Source organism: Bubalus bubalis, chromosome 11 (assembly GCF_019923935.1).
Source record: "Bubalus bubalis isolate 160015118507 breed Murrah chromosome 11, NDDB_SH_1, whole genome shotgun sequence".
NCBI lineage: Eukaryota > Metazoa > Chordata > Mammalia > Artiodactyla > Bovidae > Bubalus > Bubalus bubalis.
The window spans coordinates 78,809,001-78,834,157 of record NC_059167.1 but is presented as its reverse complement, the minus strand read 5'-3'; the positions used below and the strand labels follow the sequence as shown (position 1 = coordinate 78,834,157).

At 41.2% G+C, this 25,157-nt stretch overlaps 1 protein-coding gene and 3 gene segments (V, D, J or C); all 4 read right to left on the bottom strand.

Moving 5' to 3' along the window:
- Positions 1-845: 845 nt before the first annotated feature.
- On the bottom strand, positions 846-1,543 carry LOC112587963. The segment is given in 2 exon segments: positions 846-1,234; positions 1,420-1,543. Coding segments are annotated over 2 exon segments (441 nt in total).
- A 5,320-nt stretch (positions 1,544-6,863) lies between these two features.
- Positions 6,864-7,647, bottom strand: LOC123328156. The segment is given in 2 exon segments: positions 6,864-7,242; positions 7,351-7,647. Coding segments are annotated over 2 exon segments (396 nt in total).
- Positions 7,648-11,628: 3,981 nt separating this feature from the next.
- Positions 11,629-12,454, bottom strand: LOC123328142. The segment is given in 2 exon segments: positions 11,629-12,162; positions 12,351-12,454. Coding segments are annotated over 2 exon segments (474 nt in total).
- Positions 12,455-21,368: 8,914 nt separating this feature from the next.
- LOC102388997 lies at positions 21,369-24,849 on the bottom strand. The gene is made up of 3 exons (XM_044925277.1): positions 24,500-24,849; positions 24,009-24,374; positions 21,369-22,204 (listed from the first exon to the last, which is right to left on the bottom strand). The coding sequence occupies exons 1-3, from the start codon at positions 24,543-24,545 to the stop codon at positions 21,885-21,887; spliced, it is 732 nt and encodes a 243-aa protein (XP_044781212.1). The 5' UTR covers positions 24,546-24,849; the 3' UTR covers positions 21,369-21,884.
- Positions 24,850-25,157: the final 308 nt, after the last annotated feature.

Sequence of the window (25,157 nt, the reverse complement as noted above, 5' to 3'; positions counted from 1 at the left end):
GACTCCAGAAAAGAAAGGAGCTGAGGTGGTAGAAGTAAGAGGTTGCAGTGATTCAAGGAAGGGCTATGACCCAAGGAATCCAAGTGACCCCAGAAGCTAGAAAAACGCAAGGAAATGGATTCTTCCTTAAAGCCTCTAGAAGGAACCAACCAGCCAAGATCATGACTGTAACCAGCAAAATTGATTTCATACTTCTTCAACCCAGAGTTATAAGAGAATTCATTTGTTTTAACTTATCAAGTTCATATTAAACAAGGAGCAAACATTTTTTGTTCGTTTTCCACAGTAGTAGGATGGCATGTAAATATTTGCAGTTGTCCGTTGGAACACTTGATGGTGAGGCAGACTTGAACATTCTGGAGAAGGCAACTAAGCTGGATAATATCTTTATTGGAGTGATTTCATTTAATTCCTTTCACTTTTTAACATTTTTGAGTTCAGCAAGCATGCTCTGTCACTCAGTCATGTCCAACTCTTTGAGACCCCATGGACTGTTAGCCTGCCAGGCTCTTCTGTCCATGAGATTTCCCAGTATTTCCCAAGAATACTGGAATGGGTTACCATTTCCTCCTCCAGAGGATCTTCCCCACCCAGGGATCAAACCCATGTCTCCTGCATCTCCTGCATCGATAAGCAGATTCTTAACCACTGAGCCACCTGGGAAGCTGTGGTTAAATATTTATTTTAATTCTATCCTCTTATCAACTACTCTGCTGGTTCCCAGTTAGAAGCTTCTAGTGCAGAAGGAGACACAGATTGAGAAGGGAAGATAAAGACTAAAGTCCATAATCTGTAGGGCCAAAATGTATCTGTGGTTAAAACTGTACTGATGTAGGTGAGTAACATTAAGCACTGCAGATGCCCTGTGGTGGCCTCACGGTGTGACTGTGGCTGGAGGAGGGGCTGAGCCCATGGAGGGTTTGTGTAGAGGCTGCAGGTGCCTGGGGAGCACTGTGCAACACAGCACAGAAGTAAGTGCCTGAGTCTGTAGTCTGCGAAGAGGAAATGTGCAGTGAACTGTGGCGTTCTGCAGGGACTGTCGTGGCATTTAATCTTCCATCTCTCTTTGTCCCTGAAGTAATGTAAAACAGGTGGATGAGGTGGCCCCCGGGGTTCTGAAGATACCACTGCACACTGTCTGCGAAGGTGGAGAAGGTACACTGCAGAACAGAGCTGGCTCCCTCCTGGAGACTCAGGGCTGGGGGACTTTGTGCCACATCCATCCCTCTCACACCTGATGAGGAGAGAAACAGCCACAGGTGAGGGTCACAGAGCTCCTGCAAAACCCGGAAAGTACACCCACAACCCCATAAATGATAAGATAGAAAGTCTGCAGGACTTGTCAGCTCCTCTCCCTCCTTCAACAAAAGAAAAGCTGCTCATTCCTTCAGATTCCCCTGTGAGGCAGCCCCAACTCACAGCAAACCTGGGCAAACAAAAGCCCCAGTACAGTGTCCACTAGCTTTTTCATGACTCTTTGCCTTGTTGCTGGAAAATATTCACAAGATACATAGCAAACCCTGGGTGGTGAGTGTCATGACTTGTCTGAATGTTTCAGCTCCTGCAACCAATCAGCTCAGCCAACAAAACCTGCTCAGCTCACACTCTGTGACAGGAAGCCCCGTCCTTTGGTCTCAACTGAACTAAAAACAGGTTAAAGAGGGGTGAGAGTGGAGGAAAAAGGTAACATTCAATGTTTTATACATAATTTTGAACTTGTAAAATGGACGTTCATATTTTCTCCTGATATATATTAATAAATAAATCTTAGGCAATAAAAGTGGAAAAAGTCAGAAAAAGCTGGTATCTATACTTCAAAATTTTCCATCTAACCTTTTGTTTATGACTCCCTGTTTGATCCAGGGGACTTTCCTGAGAGCTATGGATAAAGATAAAGACATAGATAAAGATAATAATCAATACAAATATAGATATTTTGCATAGTGCTCAAAAATGTCTAGTGCTTGAATCAGGAATAAGACAGAGAACAGTATGAAATGGCAAAATGATAGGATACTGAAAGAGGAACTCCCCAGGTCAGTAGGTGCCCAATATGCTACTGGAGATCAGTGGAGAAATAACTCCAGAAAGAATGAAGGGATGGAGCCAAAGCAAAAACAATACCCAGCTGTGGATGTGACTGGTGATAGAAGCAAGGTCCGATGCTGTAAAGAGCAATATTGCATAGGAAACTAGAATGTCAGGTCTATGAATCAAGGCAAATTGGAAGTGGTCAAACAAGAGATGGCAAGAGTGAATGTCGACATTCTAGGAATCAGCGAACTAAAATGGACTGGAATGGGTGAATTTAACTCAGATGACCATTATATCTACTACTGTGGGCAGGAATCCCTCAGAAGAAATGGAGTAGCCATCGTGGTCAACAAAAGAGTCCAAAATGCAGTACTTGGATGCAATCTCAAAAACGACAGAATGATCTCTGTTCATTTCCAAGGCAAACCATTCAGTATCACAGTAATCCAAGTCTATGCCCCAACCAGTAATGCTGAAGAAGTGGAAGTTGAATGGTTCTATGAAGACCTACAAGACCTTTTAGAACTAAATCCCCCAAAAGATGTCCTTTTCTTTACAGGGGACTGGAATGCAAAAGTAGGAAGTCAAGAAACACCTGGAGTAACAGGCAAATTTGGCCTTGGAATACGGAAGGAAGCAGGGCAAAGACTAATAGAGTTTTGCCAAGAAAATGCACTGGTCGTAGCAAACACTCTCTTCCAACAACACAAGACTCTACACATGGACATCACCAGATGGTCAACACCGAAATCAGATTGATTATGTTTTTGCAGCCAAAGATGGAGAAGCTCTATACAGTCAACAAAAACAAGACCAGGAGCTGACTGTGGCTCAGATCATGAACTCCTTATTACCAAATTCAGACTTAAACTGAAGAAAGTAGGGAAAATCACTAGACCATTCAGGTATAACCTAAATCAAATACCTTATGATTATACAGTGAAAGTGAGAAATAGATTTAAGGGCCTAGATCTGACAGACAGAGTGCCTGATGAACTATGGAATGAGGTTCATGACACTGTACAGGAGACAGGTATCAAGACCATCCCCATGGAAAAGAAGTGCAAAGAAGCAAAATGGCTGTCTGGGGAGGCCTTACAAATAGCTGTGAAAAGAAGAGAAGCGAAATGCAAAGGAGAAAAGGAAAGATATAAGCATCTGAATGCAGAGTTCCAAAGAATAGCAAGAAGATATAAGAAAGCCTTCTTCAGTGATCAATGCAAAGAAATAGAGGAAAACAACAGAATGGGAAAGACTAAAGATCTCTTCAAGAAAATCAGAGATACCAAGGGAACATTTCATGCAAAGATGGGCTCAATAAAAGACAGAAATGGTATGGACCTAACAGAAGCAGAAGATATTAAGAAGAGGTGACAAGAATACACAGAAGAGCTGTACAAAAAAGAGCTTCATGACCCAGATAATCATGATGGGGTGATCACTGACCTAGAGCCAGACATTCTGGAATGTGAAGTCAAGTGGGCCTTAGAAAGCATCACTATGAACAAAGCTAGTAGAGGTGATGGAATTCCAGTTGAGCTAATTCAAATCCTGAAAGATGATGCGGTGAAAGTGCTGCACTCAATATGCCAGCACATTTGGAAAACTCAGCAGTGGCCACAGGACTGGAAAAGGTCAGTTTTCATTCCAATCCCAAAGAAAGGCAATGCCAAAGAATGCTCAAACTACCGCACAATTGCACTCATCTCACATGCTAGTAAAGTAATACTCAAAATTCTCCAAGCCAGGCTTCAGCAATACATGAACCATGAACTTCCTGATGTTCAAGCTGGTTTTAGAAAAGGCAGAGGAACCAGAGACCAAATTGCCAACATCCACTGGGTCATGGAAAAAGCAAGAGAGTTCCAGAAAAACATCCATTTCTGCTTTATTAACTATGCCAAAGCCTTTGACTCTGTGGATCACAATAAACTGTGGAAAATTCTTCAAGAGATGAGAATACCAGACCACTTGATTTGCCTCTTGAGAAATGTGTATGTAGGTCAGGAAGCAACAGTTAGAACTGGACATGGAACAACAGACTGGTTCCAAATAGGAAAAGGAGTACATCAAGGTTGTATATTGTCACCCTGCTTATTTAACTTATATGCAGAGAACATCATGAGAAATGCAAGAAACACAAGCTGGAATCAAGATTGCCGGGAGAAATATCAATAACCTCAGATATGCAGATGACATCACCCTTATGGCAGAAAGTGAAGAGGAACTAAAAAGCCTCTTGATGAAAGGGAAAGAGGAGAATGAAAAAGTTGGCTTAAAGCTCAACATTCAGAAAACGAAGATCATGGCATCTGGTCCCATCACTTCATGGGAAATAGATGGGGAAACAGTGGAAACAGTGTCAGACTTTATTTTGGGGGGCTCCAAAATCACTGCAGATTGTGACTGCAGCCATGAAATTAAAAGACGCTTACTCCTTGGAAGGAAAGTTATGACCAACCTAGATAGCATATTCAAAAGCAGAGACATTACTTTGCCAACAAAGGTCCGTCTAGTCAAGGCTATGGTTTTTCCTGTGGTCATGTATGGATGTGAGAGTTGGACTGTGAAGAAGGCAGAGCGCCGAATAATTGATGCTTTTGAACTGTGGTGTTGGAGAAGACTCTTGAGAGTCCCTTGGACTGCAAGGAGAGCCAACCAGTCCATTCTGAAGGAGATCAGCCCTGGGACTTCTTTGGAGGGAATGATGCCAAAGCTGAAACTCCAGTACTTTGGCCGCCTCATGCTAAGTGTTGACTCATTGGAAAAGACTCTGATGCTGGGAGGGATTGGGGGCAGGAGGAGAAGGGAACAACAGAGGATGAGATGGCTGGACGGCATCACTGACTCGATGGACGTGAGTCTGAGTGAACTCTGGGATTTGGTGATGGACAGGGAGGCCTGGCATGCTGCGATTCATGGGGTCACAAAGAGTCGGACACGACTGAACTGATTAACTTAAAAGAATATTCATCAAAAAGCTTGCTTCTTATATGCCGATAATAATTTAGCTTTTCTTTACATAAAATTATTCTCCTCTATTATTACTAATCCCCATTTGAAAGAGCTTTTCAGGGGATGGAGCAGTAAAGAATATACTTGCCAATGCAGGGGACGAAAGAGATGGGGGTTTGATCCCTGGGTCGGGAAGATCCCCTGGAGAAGGAAATGGCAACCAGCTCCAGTATTCTTGCTTGGAAAATCCCATGGCCAGGGGAACCTGGTGGGCTACAGTCCACAGGATGGCAAAGAGTAAGACCCGACTGAGCACTCAAAAACTCAAGATGAGTTTCGGAGGCAGGAGGTAGATGGGCCCCTGGGCTAGACAGCTGGTTTGTGTCAAGCAGTGTAAAATTCAAGCTTTGATTTCCCTACCACTCCAAGCACTGAGGGAAGAACCAATTCTACCTGTTGGAACTGTTCCTTTGACTTGATTTTCGTTGCTTTTGTAATTATAATCATGCATAATAGGCTGCCTCAGAGAATCAGCCCCTTGGCCTGACTGCCAAGTGCTTTTTGTTTATGGCCTGTCTTCCTGTGGATGGTAGGAAAGAAGAAATTGATACATCCCCTGCTTGAGGCTTGCCATTCTAGGAGATGTTTACAAGATTAATTTTGCCTTTTTAATTTGTTTCCTTGCCTTCCCCTTCCCTGTTCTGTAAAAGAACCTGGCATCCAGACCCAGACAAGATGATTATTTTGAGATATTAGTCTGCCATCTTCTTGGTCAGCCAGCTTTCCGAATAAAGTCCTTGCCCCAACACCTCGTCTCTCAGATTCATTAACCTGTCATGCTAATTAGCCTGTCAAAGGGAGCTCAGCCTCAGTAACTAAGACAATTAACAGCAGGAGCTGAGCTGTGCTAGAGTAAAAAAGTGACCACTTCTGAGGTCAAGAGGTCAAGGAAAACTGCACAGGCACAGAAAGACTCCTTGGAGCTCAAAAAGGAGGTGGCACCACCTCATAACAGATGATGTCAAGCACCCCACAAAGCTCTGTGCTAGAATCCATCTTGGTAAAAAGATGCACATGCGTCATTCAGGAGTGTCCTAAAACAGGTCTCATGTGGGAAAAGGAGAGAGATATCTGGCCAAAGATAAACACAGACCCAGAAGAACTGCCCCATAAAGATGATTTAACCACCTCTTCACTGCACTCCTCATCTTCCTCCTCATTAAGGAGGATGCCCTTGTGTCTCCTGCATTGGCAGGCAGATTCTTTACCACTGCAACACCTGGGAAGTGTATTATTGGGGACTGATGAATAAAGGAAGCCTTTTTTTGTTTCACACTATATTGTCTTTGGAAAGGTCACCCATATACATCCTTAAGTACCAGCAGTAATTAACTGCACCAGTCCCAAATGCTTTAGTCAAAGAGTTGAAGTCCTTTAAGGAAAGAAGCCTCTTAGGATACTAGCAAAATAGTCTGGAGATAATGCAGCTAGAAATAAGCCATTGTCCTGGGTTTTTCCATTTGCTTGAGAGATGAAATTAATATTGTAAAGCAAATTCTCTCATTTGTGTTATATCAAGTCACATGGCCAACCTCAAGCTATTATATCTCAGCCCATCACTATTCCAAATGACAGGGGGGTAAGTAACTTTCTCCAGCTTGTTGAAAATTCTACGGCCTCATTTTCCCTAGAATTCTGATTCTGGAGGACAAAAATGCCAAATTTCAGAAAACAGGAGTCTTTCCTTTGCAAAATGATAAAGAAAAAAGAAAAGACAAGAAAAAAATGAAGAAAAGAAAAATCTAAGATGCCCATGGGAAACAAACATGTCCAGGATTCTGTATTGTCTGTACTGTTTGCCTTCACAAAACATGCCAACTTCCTAAATATAACAAAGACTGAGCTACAGTGTCCCAGGAGGTTTGTGTTCAGCCCCTTCTGCAGTCCCAGGCACTGTGTCACTCAGAGCACAGAAGTACTTGGCTGAGTCTTTCCAATGAGCTGGTATTTTCCTCAGGTGGAAGGACTTCTCACTACTCCTAAATTCAGCCTCAAAACCTTTGATGCCTGAAACAAGATTGTCTCCAGACACGTACTTCAGGAGAAGCTGGAGTCCTTGGTTGGGGTACTGCACGTACCAGAAGAGGTATGGTGAGAAAGGAGATGAGTAGTTGCACTTCAGCTCCAGACGGGCTCCTTCAGAGACAGCGATGTAGTCATCAGGCTGGGTCACTGACTGGGCTCCAGCTCCTGCTGAAACATCAATGCTGAATCAGTGAACTCAGCTAAAACAAAAAGTCCTATTCAACACGGAGCAATATTCCATGTGTGGACAAAGGAGTAAAATGGAGTAGCACTCACTCAGAAACAGGAGCATCTCAAGCATCAAGGTGAACACCAAGGTCATGGTGGAGCAGTGAGGCGGCAGTGAGCTCCTTTCTAACAGGTTCCCCACAAATGAGCCTGAAGACTGGCTGACTTGAACCCAGGTTTTTCTGAATAGGAATGACAAAGGATTTATATTTCTTCTGATGGAGGTTGTAGGGAGGTTGTTAGGAAGAGGAGCTGTCTTAACAAAATGTCTACCTCTGGTGTCTGAGATGCTTTACATCTCACTGTGTAAAAAATGGTCAGAATATCTGTTTAAACCATAGGGGTTTTGTGAGGTTCTTCTGATCTTTTACAGAAAAGCAATTTCCAATTTAAGCAGCAGTGCCCTCCAGAGGCCAAATAGAGAACTACGGAGAAGTTCACTGTTGTCATTAACATGCCCACCTTTTTACTGCCCTTCTGTGGTTGAATTTCAAAGCATTATGATTATGTACAAAAGAGGATTATGTTGTCAGCCTTGAACTGTATTAAATTTGGCTGTTTTAAAAAACACATAATTGTGATTTTAAAATTCCCTGTGTTACTGAATAGCACAGGGAACTATATTCAATATCCAGGGGTAAACCATAATGGAAAAGAAAATAAAAAAGAAAGTCTATATATGTATAACTGAGTCACTTTGCTCTACAGAAGAAATTAGCATAACATTGTCAATCAGCTATCCTTCAACTTTTAAGTGTTGGATACAAAGTAATTTTTAGAATGAAACATAAAATCACAATGTTACAATTTTTTATGTTTCCAGATTTAACTATGAGCCAGAAGGAAATAATCCAATATATTTCAACTGCAGAAAGAGAAGAGCCATTAATCCACATGCCTTCACTAATAAAGGCAAAATTGCTGCTACTGCTGCTGCTAAGTCATTTCAGTAGTGTCTGACTCTGTGCGACCCCACAGACGGCAGCCCACCAGGCTCCCCCGTCCCTGGGATTCTCCAGGCAAGAACACTGGAGTGGGTTGCTATTTCCTTCTCCAATGCATGAAAGTGAAAAGTGAAAGTGAAGTAGCTCAGTCGTGTCCAACTCTTATCGACCCCATGGACTGCAGCTTACCAAGCTCCTCCATCCATGGGATTTTCTTGGCAAGAGTACTGGAGTGGGGTGCCATTGCCTTCTCCAAAAAGGCAAAATTGAGACATTCTCAAATGAAGGAAAACTGAGAAAGTGGTCACCAGAAGACCTATCCTAATAATGTCTAAAGGAAGCTCTGTAAAGAGAAATAAAATTATAAAGGAAGGAGTCTTGAAACAACAAGAAGGAATAAAGAATACAATAAGCAAAAATACGGACAAATACAATAGACTTCAGTTATATTTGGTGAAAATATATTATAGCATATTATATATGTTATATAATAATGTAATATAATTATATACCTGGAAATAATTACAACACTGTCTAATGAGGCTCTAAACACACATGGAGGAAATACTAAAGAAAATTATTTTATGAATAGGGGAGAATAAATAGGTGTAAAGAGAGGCAATATTTATACACTTCATCCAAATAGGTAAAATAATATTACCAATAGACTGTGTTATGTATAATGCAATAACTGGAGCAACCATATAAAAACAGCTATACAATAAGACACATCTAAACACTATAGGAGCTTCCCTTGTGACTCAGACCGTAAAAGAATCTTCCTACAATGCGGGAGACCGATTCAGTCCCTGGGTTGACAAGATGCCCTGGAGAAGGGAATGGCTGCCCACTCCAGTATTCTTGCTTGGAGAATTCCATGGTAGGCTACATCCATGAGGTGGCAAATAGTCAGACACAACTGAACAACTAACACACACACACACACACACAAAGCACTACAGATAAATTGAAGTATAATCCTAGAAAATGTTGAATAACTCACAGAAGGTTAGAGGGAAAAGCATAGGGGACCAAAAAGAAGCACAAATGAAAAATCAAGTAAAATGAAAGGCTAAGCCCTAAAATATCAAGACATTAAAAGCAAGTGGTCTACACACAAAAACTAAGACACAGAAGTTGATCTGAACACACCAGTGACAAAACAGTTCAGACAAAAAGTGGATTAAGAAACATGACCCAGATATAACTGTCTGAAAGAAATTCATTTCAAATAAGACATAGTCATCTTGAAAGTAAAGGATGGAAAAAGATGTATTATGCAAACATTAATCAAAGTATAATGGCTATATTAATATCAGATAAATTAGACAGGCTCCTGAACAAAGAAAATTACCAGAGACAGAGAAATATTATCTACTGATGAAGAGGATAATTTACCGAGAAGACATAGCAATCCTAAATGTATATGTACCAACTAACAGAGCTGAAAAATGAGTGGAACAAAAATCAGAACTAAAAAGAAAAGAGACAAATCTAGAAATATAGTTAAATACGTCAATATCCCTCTCTCAACAACTGGTAGAATAACTTGCCAGAAAATCAGCAGATGTATAGAAGAACTCAATAACACCATTAACCAGTAGGATTTAATAGTCAGCTATACAACACTCCACCCAACCAGAGCAGAATATACTTCTTTTCAAGTGTCCATGGAATATATACCAGGTAAGTCCAAATCTTGGGATCTAAAAAAATTCAACAAATCTAATGTAAAAAGCTGAAATATAAAGCGTATGTTCTCCAACCACAATGAAATAATAGTATGAATAAATAACAGAAAGATACAGGAAAATTCGCAAATATTTGGCAACTGAACAACACACTTCTTAATAATCTATGGGTCATAGAGAATGTCTCAAGGGAAATCATTGAATTTCTCATGAATTGAGTAAAAATGAAAATACAACATACCAAAATTGGGGGGACACAGCCAAAGAAGTATTGAGAGTGAAATTTTAGCACTACATGCAAATATTAAAACAGAATAAAATCTCAGATAGATTATCTAAACTTCTACTTGAAGAACCTAGACAAGGAAAAGATAAATTAATCCAAAACAAGCATAAGAAAATAATAAAGATAAAAGGAGAAATCAATGAAATTTAAAAGAGATAAACAATAGAGAAAGTCGATGAAACAAAGAGTTAGTTCTCTAAGAGAATCAGTAAAACTGACAAACTTCTAGCAAAACAGACGGGTGGAGGAGGGTGGGAAGAACAGGGACAATGTCAGCAGGCTAATAGCAATGTGGCATCCTATGTGACTGGTTAAGGATGAACATTTGCCTTTCTCCAGTTGGCCCTGGGCTTCCCTCATAGCTTAGTTGGTAAAGAATCCACCTGCAATGCAGGAGACCCCGGTTCAATTCCTGGGTAGGGAAGATCCACTGGAGAAGGAATAGGCTACCCAGTATTCCTGGGCTTCCCTTGTGGCTCAGCTGGTAAAGAATCCCCCTGCAATGCGGGAGACCTGGGTTTGATCCCTGTGTTGGAAAGATCCCCTGGAGAATTGAAAGGCTACCCACTCCAGTATTCTGGCCTGGAGAATTCCATGGACCGTATAGTCCATGGGGTCACAAAGAGTTGGACACGACTGAGAGACTTTCACTAACTAACTTACACTAACAGTTGGTCCTGAGTTGAATGAACTTCCGAAGTATTATGCTAAGTAAAATAAACAATGCAAAAATGCCATGGATTGTATGATTCCATTTGCATGAAATACATAAAGTAAGTAAATCCACGGTCAGAAAGCAGGTTGGTGGCTTCCAGGGACATGTGCATGGGGAGCATGGGGAGCATGGGGATTGACTGTTTCACGGGTGTGTGGTTTCCTTTTGGGGTGATGACAAGGTTTCAAATCTAGATAGAGGTAGTGATTGTGCCATGTTGTGAATATACTAGATGCACACTTAGTTGTTCATTTAAAAGAGTGAACTGTGTGAATGTTACTTAATCTCAACAAAACTACAGTTTTTTAACTTTTCATTTTACATTAGAGAAAAGCTGATTAACAATGTTGTGTTAGTTTCAGGTGAACATCAAAGTGATTCCGCTACACACATACATGTGTCTATTCTTTTTCAAATTCTTTCCCATTTAGATTGTAAAACTATTATTTAAATTGAAGCTGATGAAAATCTAATGATCAAAGAATTCACAATATAATTTTATATCATTTTATCAGATTTTTTAAAAATTAAATAATTTATTTTAATTGGAGGATAGTTACTTTACAATATTGTGATGGTTTTTGCCATACATCAACACGAATCGGCCACAGGTATACCTGTGTCCCCACCATCCTGAACACCCCTCCCACCTCCCCTGCCACCCTATCCCTCCAGGTTGTCCCAGAGCATGGGCTTTGGGTGCCCTGCTTCATGCATGGAACTTGCACTGGTCATCTGTTTTACCTATGGTAATGTACATGTTTCAATGCTATTCTCTCAAATCATCCTACCCTTGCTAATTGCCTCTATCTGGAAGGAAAGTCAATGTAGAAAACCCCTTAATGGAAAAAGTTTCCTCAGCGCCAAGACAGGACGTGGTTGGAGCCCCATCTGCAGTTTGAGTCCTGGGAACAGGTTCCCTCTGTGCACTGTGCCTCACAGCACAGAGGTAGGTGGTCGAGTCACTGTGCTGAGAAGCTGCAATGTATAAAGCACTGTGTCTTGATGATTTATCCAACGAGACTGTAATTCTTCCACTGGCTTGCTCTTTCTGATTCGCCTGAACTGACAGTAGAGGTGTGAGCCCTTTCCCGGGATCCTGCCGGAACCACTGAAGGAAGAACAGAGCGCTGTCAGTGTAACTGCAGTTGAGAACCACGCTGTCTGCCTCTCGTACGTTCAGAGCTTCAGGACTCTGACTCACGTCCCGTTTACTGCTCACCCCTGTTCAGAAAGAGAAAACAGAGACAGGCTGGTTAGTGGCGGATTATTCTTTGGAAACTAATTTTAAATTTACTTTTTCGCTCTCCACAGGAACTCCCAGAAACCATGCAGGTACAACTCCCAGACTTTCTCTCTTCCCTGGGGAGGAATATCCGGGAGTTGCCCATTTCCAAATCCCTCTAACTCACAGTCTAGCTGTAACCAAAGGATGAGCAGGCTCAGGGATTTGTCCATTCCTTCTGTTATGAGAACTGAATTCTTGTGTCTGTAAAATGTTCAAGGACTCACAGGATAAAAGATCTACTTTGCTGCCTCTTGTGTTCAAAACTTTCTACAGGAAACACAGCATCAGCCCAGCCAATCAGAGCAAGTCACACAGGCATAGAGGAGGCCGGCACCAGAAGCCCATCTGCCAAGAGCGGAAGGTTGCAAAGGAAACACCATCATCTCAGGACCAAGCCCAGCCTTGCCAGAGAAATGCTTGTCTTTTTCCCTCCTCTTTCCCTCCTCCTAGGGAAAGCAATTTTTAACACATCAGATTTGTAGAATGTGGCTAAGTATGTACCTAGAGGGGCTTCTCTGATGGCTCAAACAGTAAAGAATCTGCCTGCAATGCAGGAGACGGAAGTTCGATCCCTGGGTGGGGAATATCCCCTGGAGATAGGAATGACAACCCACTCCAGTATTCTTGCCTGGAAAATTCCACGGACAAAGGAGCCTGGTGGGCTACAGTCCATGGGGTGGCAAAGACTCAGACACTAATGGGTAACTAATACACACAGGTACCTAGAGAGAAATGTAAGCGTAGGTACGGGGAGGGAGGAGGGAGGAGGGAGGAGGGAGGAGGGAGGAGGGAAGAGGAGGGAGGAGGAGGGAGGAGGGAGGAGGGAGGAGGGAGGAGGGAGGAGGGAGGAGGGAGGGGGGTTCGGGATGGGGAACAAGTGTATACCTGTGGCAGATTCATGTTGATGTATGGCAAAACCAATACAATATTGTAAAGTAATTAACCTCCAATTAAAATAAATTTATATTAAAAAAAATTACACAGTAAAAAAAATTGCAATTTGAAGTAGAAAAAAAAAAGAAAAGAAGAAATCGTAGGTTTTACTGCACAGCTGCAGCTGAACCTCTTCAGATTCCTGTAACTGCTCCCTCCTCTTGCCACTTCAGTTCTTAAGAATTGTTTTCTTTAATTCACACTTTCTTGAAAATCCCTATCATTTCTCAGCCATCAAGTTGCAAAAAGAGTTAAGAATCATAATATTCACATTCAGTGTGTGTGATAAATCAGGAAATGGGCACTTTCACATCCTATAACTGAAGCACAATAAACTGTGGAAAATTCTGAAAGAGATGGAATACCAGACCACCTGACCTGCCTCTTGAGAAACCTGTATGTAGGTCAGGAAGCAACAGTTAGAACTGGACATGGAACAACAGACTGGGTCCAAATAGGAAAAGGAGTACATCAAGGCTGCATATTGTCACCCTGCTTATTTAACTTATGTATAGAGTATATCATGAGAAACACTGGGCTAGAGGAAGCACAAGCTGGAATCAAAATTGCCAGGAGAAATCTCAACAACCTCAGATATGCAGATGACACCATCTTTATGGCAGAAAGTGGAGAAGAACTAAAGAGTCTCTTGATGAAAGTGAAGGAAGAGAGTGAAAAAGTTGGCTTAAAGCTCAACATTCAAAAAACTAAGATCATGGCATCTGGTCCTATCACTTCATTGGAAATAGATGGGGGGACAGTGGAAGCAGTGTCAGACTTTATTTTTGGGGGCTCCAAAATCCCTGCAGATGGTGATTGCAGCCATGAAATTAAAAGACACTTACTCCTTGGAAGGAAAGTTATAACCAATCTAGACAGCATATTAAAAAGCAGAGACATTACTTTGCCAACAAAGGTCCATCTGGTCAAGGCTATGGTTTTTCCTTTAGTCATGTATGGATGTGAGTGTTGGAGTATAAAGAAAGCTGAATGCAGAAGAATTGATGTTTTTCAACTGTGGTGTTGGTGAAGACCCTTGAGAGTCCCTTGGACTGTGAGGAGATTCAATCAGTCCATCCTAAGGGAGATCAGTCCTGGGTGTTCATTGGAGGGACTGGTGTTGAAGCTGAAATTCCAATACTTTGGCCACCTGATGCAAAGAGCTGACTCATTTGAAAAGACCCTGATGCTGGGAAAGATCGAGGGCAGGAAGAGAAGGGGACAACAGAGGATGAGATGGTTGGATGGCATCACCAACACAATGGACATGTGTTTGGGTGGACTCTGGTAATGGACAGGGAGCCCTGGCATACTGCGGTTCATGGGGTTGCAAAGAGTTGGACGTGACTGAGCAACTGAACTGAATTGAACTGAAGTATAAGCTAAATAAGATTCATAGGTGCTATTTACATATCATTGGCCAGAAATTTCACTTGTCTGAGAATTTTTTAAGAAATAGCCTAATAAATACATTATGAAATTGCATATTGTATGCAGCAAGGATATTTAAATATCCTTCAATACAAATATTCAATATGTTATGATAGATCTGTATTATCCTGTACAGTTGTCAAAAGAGTAAGTAGACTTATTTCTGACTTGCAAAGATTTTCTGGACTTTTTCAAACTGGTTATTTACATTTTAAATTAATTCTTGTTGGAGTATAGCTGATTTACAATGTTATGTTACTTTCTGCTGTATAGCAGAAATACTTTCAAACTGTTTAACTCTGGAGTTTTTTTTTTTTTTTTTTTAATTCTCATTTTATGTTGCCTGCAGCATTTATCTCAGAAATCCCTTCATCTTTAAACATGTTTAAGGCTCAGTTTCCTTACCTGAGGATAGATTAATATTACTTTGTGGGTTTTAGATTACAGAAGGAGTATCTAAAGTGCTGAGCAATGGACTTGGCATATGGTAGTGGTTCAATAAATGATAATAAAGACTCTGATGTTGAAGATGAGAATGACAAAAAGACAGGTAGAAATAAGAATCTCATGATAATTTTCTGATCTATTCCACTGAAGACATTGGGCAGACTATAAAGCTATAAACCCAAAACATTAAAACTGAACAAAACCAGATGGTATGGATGAGAATACCTGTGTCTCTCTCCTTGAATCAGGAAGCTTCCACTTCTTATTCCCTTCTTTGTAAACCTCCCCTCTTCTACCCACAAAGGAGAAGTGAGGAGGGCTGATTCTGTCATTCAGAGTCCATTTATGAGTAGGAGATTGAAAAAAAAGTGAAAATGCTAGTCGCTCATTCATGTCAACTCTTTGCAACCCCATGGCCAGCATCCTGCCAGGTTCCTCTGTCCATGGAATTCTCCAAACAAGCATACTAGAGTGAGTAGCCAATCCCTTCTCCAGGGGATCTTCTTGACCCAGGGATTGAACCCGTGTCTCCTGCACTGCAGGAGGATTCTTTACCATCTGAGCCACCAGAGAAGCCCAGGAGATCAGTTCTCAGTCTAACTTAAAATATAGGACTCCAGAGTCCACTTATTCTGCTTATAGCTCCTGCATTTTGAAGTCATTGCCTACCTGTGATAATGCATTTCTATAGAGGGCTAATTTAGTGCCTTGGGAATGGCTGCCTCTTCTTTCTATTACGGCCCAGATGCCTGAGAAGTAAATCAACTCTTGGCCAATTTGAGGTATGTCCTATCTTTCCACCTCATCCTTATAGGAATTCTGAGCTTGCTATTCTGAATTTGGAAGAAAGTAAGAAACTCTACTTAGGCATGAACCTCAGACCCACCTTTCCTAGATGTAATCAGAGGAGCAGTGATGTTAGGTCCTGGAGGAAATTAGGTCCAGGGGTCAGCTAAAAGTCCTTCTTCACTTTCTGTTTGTATTAAGCCTATATATACAGCATCTTCAGGAATCTTCCCAGTGGTGAGCAGGGCAGGATTTGGCCATTCTTAGGTCCCTGACAATATCCCCATAGGATACTAAATCCTCACTTCAAATGGAAATATTTTAGTTGAATAATAATGAATATATGACATATCAAAACATGTAAGATGCAGCAAAAGCAGTACAGAAAGCCCCTGAATTATGGTTTTCCAACTTTACAATGGTACAAAAATAATATGGATTCAGTAGAAACTGCACTTCTAATTTTGAACTTTGATCTTTTCATGGGCTGGTATATGATGCTGTCTTTTAATGCTGAACATCAGCAGCAACTTGCAGCTCCCAGTCAGTGACTCGATCGCAAAGGTAAACAACCAATACACAACCATTCTGAACCTAGACAGCCACTCAGCTTTTCATCTTCAGCACAGTGCCAAATAAATTATACATGGTAGTCAGCATCAAATTATAAGATAGGCTTTCTATTAGATAATTTTGCCCAACTGTTGGCTAATATAAGTGTTCTGAACATGGGCTGAGTTATGATGTTCAGAGTTCAGGTGTATTAAATGAACTTTTGACTAAAGATATTATCAGCTTATGATCAGTTTTTAGCACATAACACCATTGTAAGTCAAGGAATATTTGTAATTAGAGACAAATTTATGAATTTAAATTATATTTGTCAGGAAAGAAGAAATGTTGAGAATTAATAGGCAAAGTTGCAACTCAAAGAACTAGAAAAAGTAGCAAGTTAAAATAAAAGAAACTAAAGGTAGCAAATAATAAAACATAAGCAGAAAATAACACAGTTTATCAACCATCATAAGAGAAAAATAAATATATAAAGAACCCTTTATCTGTTAAACTAACTGAATCCATCCATAATTTAAGGATTATTAAGTTTCTCCCATAAGGCTATGCTTACATGGCCTCACTATAGTGAACTTTCTGAAAATTGTTTCTAAATTAATTCTAAATTAAAAACCCTGCACACATTTGTCTATAGGTAGAAAAGAAGCCATAAATTGCAAGTTACCTAACGACTCATTACAATCTTGATACCAAAATCTGACATTAACATGGAAAAGAAAAAGTTGAATACTAGTATCATTCAGGAAAATGGGGGGAAAGTGCTCAATAAAATAATAGCAAATCAATGTTTTATTTTGTAAAAAGGACAAAACAACATTCCTAAGAGCACTTAACTCTAGAAATGAAAGTTGGTTTCACATTTAAAAATCAATTTAAATAAATAAAGAATATTTATCAAAAACACTATAATTAATAGTCACAGTGAAATATTGAATGCTTTACCTCTGAGTTTGAGAATAAGAATTCTAGTCAACATTTTACAGGTGATCTTAGCCAGTTAAGTAGGACTTGCTACATCATTTGTGGGGTGCAGTTAAAATGAAAATGCAGAAAGCCAAGTGGGCTGGGGAGTCATCTCGTAGGACCACTGCCCAGACACCAGACCTACTGAAGAGCTTTCAGTCGGTGAACACACAGAGGTGCTGGGCGAGTGGTCCCTGGAGAGGACACAGAAGCTCTACATTTCCACTCACAAACCTGAGCCTACACGCCTCTGCCATCTGGATACTCACCTGTATCCTTTATCATAGCCTTTGATAATAAACAGGTGAAAATAAGTGGAATATTTCTCCTCGTTCTGTGAGTCACTCTAGTGAATTAATTGAGCCCAGGGTTTTGTTTTGTTTAGTCTTATCTTGTTTTGGGAATCTTCTATCTACAGTCTTTTGTTCAGAAGCACAGTTGATCCCTTGGGCTTGTGACTGTCATGCTTTTTTCAAGTAGAAAGTGTCAGAACTGACTAGAATGACAGGATACTCGGGTGGGATTGCAGAGAATTGCTTGGTGTGGGAAAAGCACATTTGTTGACCAGAAATGTTTTGTGCAAGTAGTAAAGGACTCATAGGAAAGAAGGACATAATAGGGCAGAACTGGGTTTTTCCCTACACAAGAAGGAAAAAAAATCTGTTTTTTTTTTTTTTTTTTTCCCTCACACACAGCTTTTTTCACAATAGCACAAAACTGTAATCAATCCAAACAACCCAAATATCTACTTCTGGGAGGATGGATAATTAAATTGTTAGATATTCATATAGAGGAACTCTACACATCAATTAAAGAAAGAACAAATAAGACATAAGCAAAGTGACACCAATGAATTGCAAAGATATTATTTTGAGTGAAGAAAACCAGATATAATATATACTATGCATGTAGATATTAACAAGTGTAAAATTTCATTGAGTTCTAAGCTTCAGTTTTGTACACTCTATTATATGTGTTGTACCTCAGTTACAGAGAGAGAGAAGAGAAAGCCAAGGACCATTCTGAATGTTGAGATAAATGTCAGTGTCATCACCTGAGAATAAAAAGTGGCTCCTCTGGGGAGGCAAAAATAGACTATGTGGAAGAGTGAGAAAAAAGACAGTGCTATTTGAATTGAGAGTGTTATTTTGATTAAAAAAAGAAATTTTATTTTTAAAAAGGATGAGAAAGTGAGAATCTCAGATGAGACGAGGTTGAAAAATAATCATTGGCTTTATCACCACCAAAGCCACTGGTTTAAGTGAGAGCTTCTCTCGGAGTAATGCTCACGGAAGTCAAGGTCAAGGAGGGGAGGACTGGACTTGAAGAAATGGAGACAGTAAGTCTATACAGTCAACTAATTTGATTGTTAAGGAGACTAGAAATGTAGTAATAGGGCTGGTGGAGATATGACCTTCGAGAATATATTAAAATGGGAAAGATTCTCTTACAGACACGTGGCCAGATTATTATAAGAGAATGCCAAAACATTTATTTCAGGGAAGAAGGTACATTTCTCTGGCATCTTTTCAAGGGGCCCAAGACTGGAAACCAAGACTCCATACCACTACTATCCCTTTCGAATCTACACGAGGGAAGGTCTGGGCTGTTTAAAAGAGCAGACTGATCCATGGACACACAGGGGGGACTGTCTAGGATCCTGGACAGAATGCCCAGTAATCTCTGCTGTCTGGCTGCGTCACAAGAGTTCGTTCTCCACAGGACCACTTGGGAAGAGGCTCTGGGTGCTCAGGAGGAAGGAAAACAGCAAAGACGCCCTTATTCTATGGCCCCAGATTCAGGGTTTGGGTACAGTCTGCAGGTGCCTGGGGAGCATTGTGTCTCCACAGTGCAGAGGTAAGTGGCTGAGTCTTCAGGTTTGGGGGCTTCGATGTGCAGAGAACTTCCCTTCTTTAACAAGGTGGCGCTCAGTCTTTCTTTCTGCTTTTCATCCCCAACTGAGTGAAGAAGGAAGAGGAGTTCAGGGCCCTTTCCGGGATCTTGTCTGTACCACTGTAGCCCTTTAAAACTGCTGGCAGTGTAGCTGCAGTTGAGACTGGACTGTCCCCCTCCTGGATTCTCAGGGTCTGAGGACTCTGCTCCACTTGGTCTTCACCACTCAACCCTGTTCAGGAAAACAAAATCAGAAACAACACAAAGCTTTCAGTTCAGCAGTACTTAAAAATTCCAGCACAAAGCCTGGGATGAGCAGTGTCTAAACTCCTCCCCATCTTTGGGAAAATGTGCCCATAGGGTCTCATCTCTTAACCTGAAACTTACATCCAAGCTTAAGCCACAAGACTATGAATACACATTCCAGCATGTTCTCCATCCTGCCATCTCACTCTTGATGCAATCTTAATGATTCCCAATCTTCTCCCCTGAGGAGCTGCTCCTGTGTCTTAGTTCTTCTCTAATGCCCAGGAGAGCCTTTCTGTTCCAGGCTCAGCCAATCAGGAGCCAATCCTCTAGCAGCTGTCATGCTTTTGACTTTTAAGGCACTGGAAAAATGAAAGGAATGGAATCACTGCCACCTGGTGGCCACAAACACAAACATCTCACAGGACCAACTATGCCACCCACAAAGACAAATATTGAGGGAAGGACATCTTTTATGTTGGTGGCCACAGTACATAGGAGGTCTAATGCAGTAATCAGAAAAGCCTTCTCTGCCTACAATTTTCATCATGTCATTGTTCCTTGAATGTACTTTAAAGCTAAACTGCTACCAAGGGTTATAGGAGTTGAGCCCAAGCATCAGTGTAATGGGGCTTACCAGGTGGCACTACTGGTAAAGAACCCATCTGCCAGTGCAAGAGATGCAAGAGACATGGGTCCAATCCCTGGGTCAGGAAGGTCCCCTGGAGGAGGGCATGGCAGTCCACTCCCATATTCTTGCCTGGAGAATCCCATGGACAGAGGAGCCTGGCGGGCTACAGTCCATGGGATTGCAAAGAGTCAATTCTAGGATACATTTTTCTTCTTTCACATGTTTGATTTATTCCTTGAAACTGCTTACATCTATTTTCTTCATTAAAAGTTGATCTCTAGATAACTTTACTTTCTTCTTTCCAATACATTTTACAAAATTCAACTCTTTTAACTAGTTAATTACTTGATGACTTGACTATGTAACTCTATTGTCTCTCTCTCTCATCTCTTTCCTCTCCTTCACACACATGTGCATCACACACACACACACACACTTATACTTTCTTTTCTGGAAAGTTGCTCTTTATTGGGATCATTGTTATTTGTACAATAGGGATAGAAAATCCTTACACAAGGAAGAGCATCTTCCTTTTTGGAATTCCAGATGAAAGCAAGCCCACTAGGTTAATGCCCACCTAATATCACAGCAATAGTGCAGAGACTGAACTCTTTAGGATGTTATATGATAGCTACTCTGCACATCCGTGGTGCGGACATCCAAAATTGAAGCCATCTGGAGTTAATTGGGACTAAAGTATAAAGCAAAGCCTTCGTATAAAAGAATTTTGTGAAACAAGGAAAATATGACTGTTTAGTAATTGCAGAGTGAAAATGCTCTATGCTCCAGGGTCACAGAAATGAGCAGGGAGCCACATCAGAAAGATTTAATAATAAACTCCTATTAAACTCCTGGGAGTCGTCAAGAAAACCACCAAATACCTTTGTGTTTATTCCAGTATTGTTTACTACAGTGAGTAACACAATCTAAAAAGCTAGTAAAATAGAATTAGCCCAAAAGTATGATAAAATCACACATTGGAATATCACCATTAGAATGTGTGATGTTGACCTGTAAATAATGTTGTGAAATAATTATTTCACAATATACTTTCAGGTAAAAATTCAGACTAGAAATATCCTATAAGGTATGAATGAATCTCTAAAAGAGTTTTTTTTTTCCTAGTAAAATTTGTGAATTATTTTGTTTTTAGCATTCCTTCTTTGCATATTCTATTTTCTACATTAAACATACGTAACTTTGTAATCACATATAGGGAATGTGACCAGGTGATGAGGTTAGATCTGAGCAAACTGTAGGGTTTCATTTCTCCTTGGGGTGAAGATCTGTGGTAACAGTTACTCTATGCACATCATTCCAAGTCATTCACGGCACAGGAAGGGTCCAAGAAGTGTCCTTTTAGAGATTTTTCAGATCCACAATGATGGCCAGACTTAGCAATGCATAAATATTTGTGCAGTGAACCTAGAACTCTGACAACTCAGGTGCAGAGTTAGTCAAATACTATTGAATTTTTTAAAGCCAAATTTCATACTTTAATAAAATCACTATTTTAAAGTTTTTTAAAAAAATTTTGGCAAACGATCTTCCGCAAGATAGAAAATTGAAGATAAAGGTATTTTTGATGAATGACACTTTAAGATAGGCGCTCTGAGCTAAAGATAGCATTTTCCTTACAGTGAGGTTTTCACTTCTAACCCCCCTACCTTTTCCTGACCTTACCGAGAATCTCACTAAGGTGTTCATAGCTGGGGGACTCCATATGTTGACATCTGAGGTTTCTGTGGGGCTCCCTCAGGCAGCGGCATCACTGTGGTCTCTCAGAGCACAGAAATACACGGCTGAGTCCTCGAGCTGTGCGTCTGAGATGGTGAGGCTGATGGAACTCGTTGCTTTCTGGAAGTTCAAAAAATACTGATCTTTTGTTTTATTCAGCTCATTGTAAGACTCCTGATGAATAAGGAAAATCATTTCCCTGCTTGGCGGTTGCTTGTACCAGAATAAATAATAAGTATAACTATTAGCTTCATATGCACAATTCAAGGTTACATCCTCCTTCTCCAGCACAGAAATTTCTGACTGATTTTGAGTTACTTTCTGAGCCATGATGGATCCTGGAGAGAAGAAAAAAAAATTATATATATATATATAAGAGAGAGAGAAAGAGAAAGGAAGAGGCTGATTCTCCTGGTGGAACGCAGAAGGCTTCAAGGAACAAACAGAGGATTAAGGGTTCTTTCTAATTCCTCTGCCAGTTAACCAACTCTCCTAAACCCCAACAGACAATAATAACCTGCCCTACCTCTACACATGGGAGCTGAGCAGAGCTGAGGCTGTTTGCGGTCATCCTTACCAGCCTTACCAAGGCAGACAGAGGCTATCACAGCTCTGAGCAGGCCAGGGAGCCCCATGCTGGACAGTCTTCCTCTGAGTGAAATGCTCTGTGTTCTCTCTCAAATTCGGGTCGAGATGCCTGACCTGTGCCTGCCAGGGCACATGCACGGTGTCTGAGCTGTGAGATGCTTCTGCATCAGAACAGGAAATGTAACTGGCTGAGATCAGTTTGCCTGTGTCATGCCATGGCTTGTTCATGTGGTCGGTGATTGTAATCTGCCTATTTAGACTTGAAAGTCACTTGGTTATATCTGACTCTTTGTGACTCCATGGACTGTAGCCCACCAGGCTCTTCTGTCCATGGATTCTCCAGGCAAGAATATTGGAGTGGGTTGCCATGCTGTAATTAAATTAACAACAGTTACATCAGGGCTGCATGCATATTCAGTCAATGCATCTAGGATAGACATACGTTTTGTGACAAAAACAATTTATTATGATTACAGTGAGCTCTGAGAACAAATAGTCATCCATTTTTGTATAGCTCCTTTTTGGGGGGAGGGATCTGCAGCCCAAATCTACAGTGAAATAAGCTCACAAGCTTTTCTTTCATACAGGAAGATAAAACTGTTTACTCTCAACCACCATAGCTTTTCTTTCTACACTCCAAGGCATGGGTTTCTGGGGGAATTTATGCTGGATAAAGGTCCTGGTCTGTTTAATGCAATCATAGCAAGTTTTCGGGTGGGCAAAATTTGTCCAGCTTTATGTGTCTAACAGTAATCAATAATGTGTGCTAAAATAATCTTGCTTTTAAATATCCACCCTATAGTCAAAATGAGGACAAGCTCACCAGACCATGCATTCTTATTTCCTTATATCAGAAATGTAGCCCTAGAGGCTGCGTGCCACGACTCCTGAGCCCATGCGCTGCCACACTGAAGCCCGTGCACCTGGAACCTGTGCTCTGCAACAAGAAGCCACCGCACTGAGAAGCCCATGCACTGCAGTGAAGAGTGACCTCCACTCACTGCAACTGGAGAGAGCCCAAATTCAGGAACAGAGACCCAGCTGAAGCAAAAATAAAATAAACAAATAATGAAACATAGCCACTCAAAAGTCACAAACGCTTTTTCATCCCATGGCTGCAGCAGCTCCAGTTCAAAGGCTTTCACTGAAAACAGCCCCTCAATAGCCTTACGTCTCAGCCACATGCAGGCTGGTATGTGATTTGCTTGGTACCTCTGTGTTGGTTCATGATTATGATTCAGGTGATGCAGCTTTTAATCATCTATTTCTTTTCTCTAAATGAATTATTAATTCTGTGGCATCTAATATCCATCTTACATTATGAGAAAAACATTTTTTTTTTAAAGTCAGTCTAGAGAAGAGAGGAATCTTTCTGGCTGAACAGGGGTGCTTCTGGGGATTGGAGCTTGGGTCTTCTTTAAGACTGACATCCACCCTATTATCCCCGTAGAGCAATTTCCAACCTCCTGAGTTTCTAGGATAAGACCTGAGCTTGATTGGTTTTCCTGAAAAACTCTAAATGTAAACTAACCTCTGATCAAGGAGAGAACATACCTCTTTCTGACTTCAGCCTCCTGCTCTCCTTGGGTTTGTGCTCAGCTCCCCCGCAGCCCTCTCTCACTGTGTCACTCAGAGCACAGTAGTACACAGCCGAGTCTGATGCTTGCACTGCCCTTTTCTGCAGGTGGAAGGAGCTGTCACTCCTAACAAGAGTGGCCTGAAAACCTTCATGCTCTACCTTCTTGTCTGCTGTTAAGCCCTTCAGAAGGAATTGAGGAATTTTGTTGAGATGCTGGATGTACCAGAAAAGAGAGGGAGCCAAACTAGCAGTCTGGTAAGTGCAATTCAGGGTCACGAGAGCCCCCTCTGAGACAATCACTGGGCCTTCTGTCTGGCTCACTGAGTCACCATTGGTCCCTCCTACAAGAGAATCACTTTGTTATAGTAGAAATGTACAGGAGGCGTTTTCAGCCAGAGAAGAAAAATAAAACTTACCTGTTATCATAGGAAAATGAAAAATCATTTTAGGATAAAATGCTACTTACCAAGTATTAAGCAGATGACAAGAACTGAGTGAGTGGCAGAAAACATTCTGGCAACAGTCCTTGTTCCCTAGAAACATCAAATCTAACAAAGTTAGTCTCTGGCTGGATGCTACAGAAGCTCCTCGCTCAGAAACTGAGAGCCCCTTTCTGTACTGCAGCAATATTCTGTCTTGTGGCTACAGAGTAGGCAAGTCAAACCAGCTCCTGAATACAATGAGGAACCGCATCTGAAGGAAGCCCCGCCCTCTGGTGGTGATCTTAAAGATTACACCACAGTCATATCTGACCTCAGTTCAGTTCAGTGGCTCAGTCGTGTCCAACTCTTTGAGACCCCATGGACAGCAGCAGGCCAGGCTTCCCTGTCCAACACCAGCTCCCGGAGCTTGCTCAAAGCCATGTCCATTGAGTCGGTGATGCCATCCAACCATCTCATCTTCTGTCGGCCCCTTCTCCTCCTGCCTTCAATCTTTCCCAGCACCAGGGTCTTTTCCATTGAGTCGGCTCTTCGCATCAGGTGTCCAAAGTATTGGAGCTTCAACTTCAGCATTAGTCCTTCCAGTGAATATTCAGAACTGATTTCTTTTAGGACTGACTGGTTTGATCTCCTTGCAGTCCAAGGGGCTCTCAAGAGCCAAGGGGCTTTCTTTTGAAGACCACA

What these genes read in the sequence shown, in the direction of transcription:
- LOC102388997 (XM_044925277.1), bottom strand. Translation starts at nt 24,545, where the DNA reads ATGTTTTCTGCCACTCACTCAGTTCTTGTCATCTGCTTAATACTTG. An exon ending in TGTCATCTGCTTAATACTTG is followed by an intron (nt 24,375 to 24,499) that starts GTAAGTAGCATT and finishes ATTCTCTTGTAG; the next exon opens with GAGGGACCAATGGTGACTCA. An exon ending in GAGGCTGAAGTCAGAAAGAG is followed by an intron (nt 22,205 to 24,008) that starts GTATGTTCTCTC and finishes TCTTCTCTCCAG; the next exon opens with GATCCATCATGGCTCAGAAA.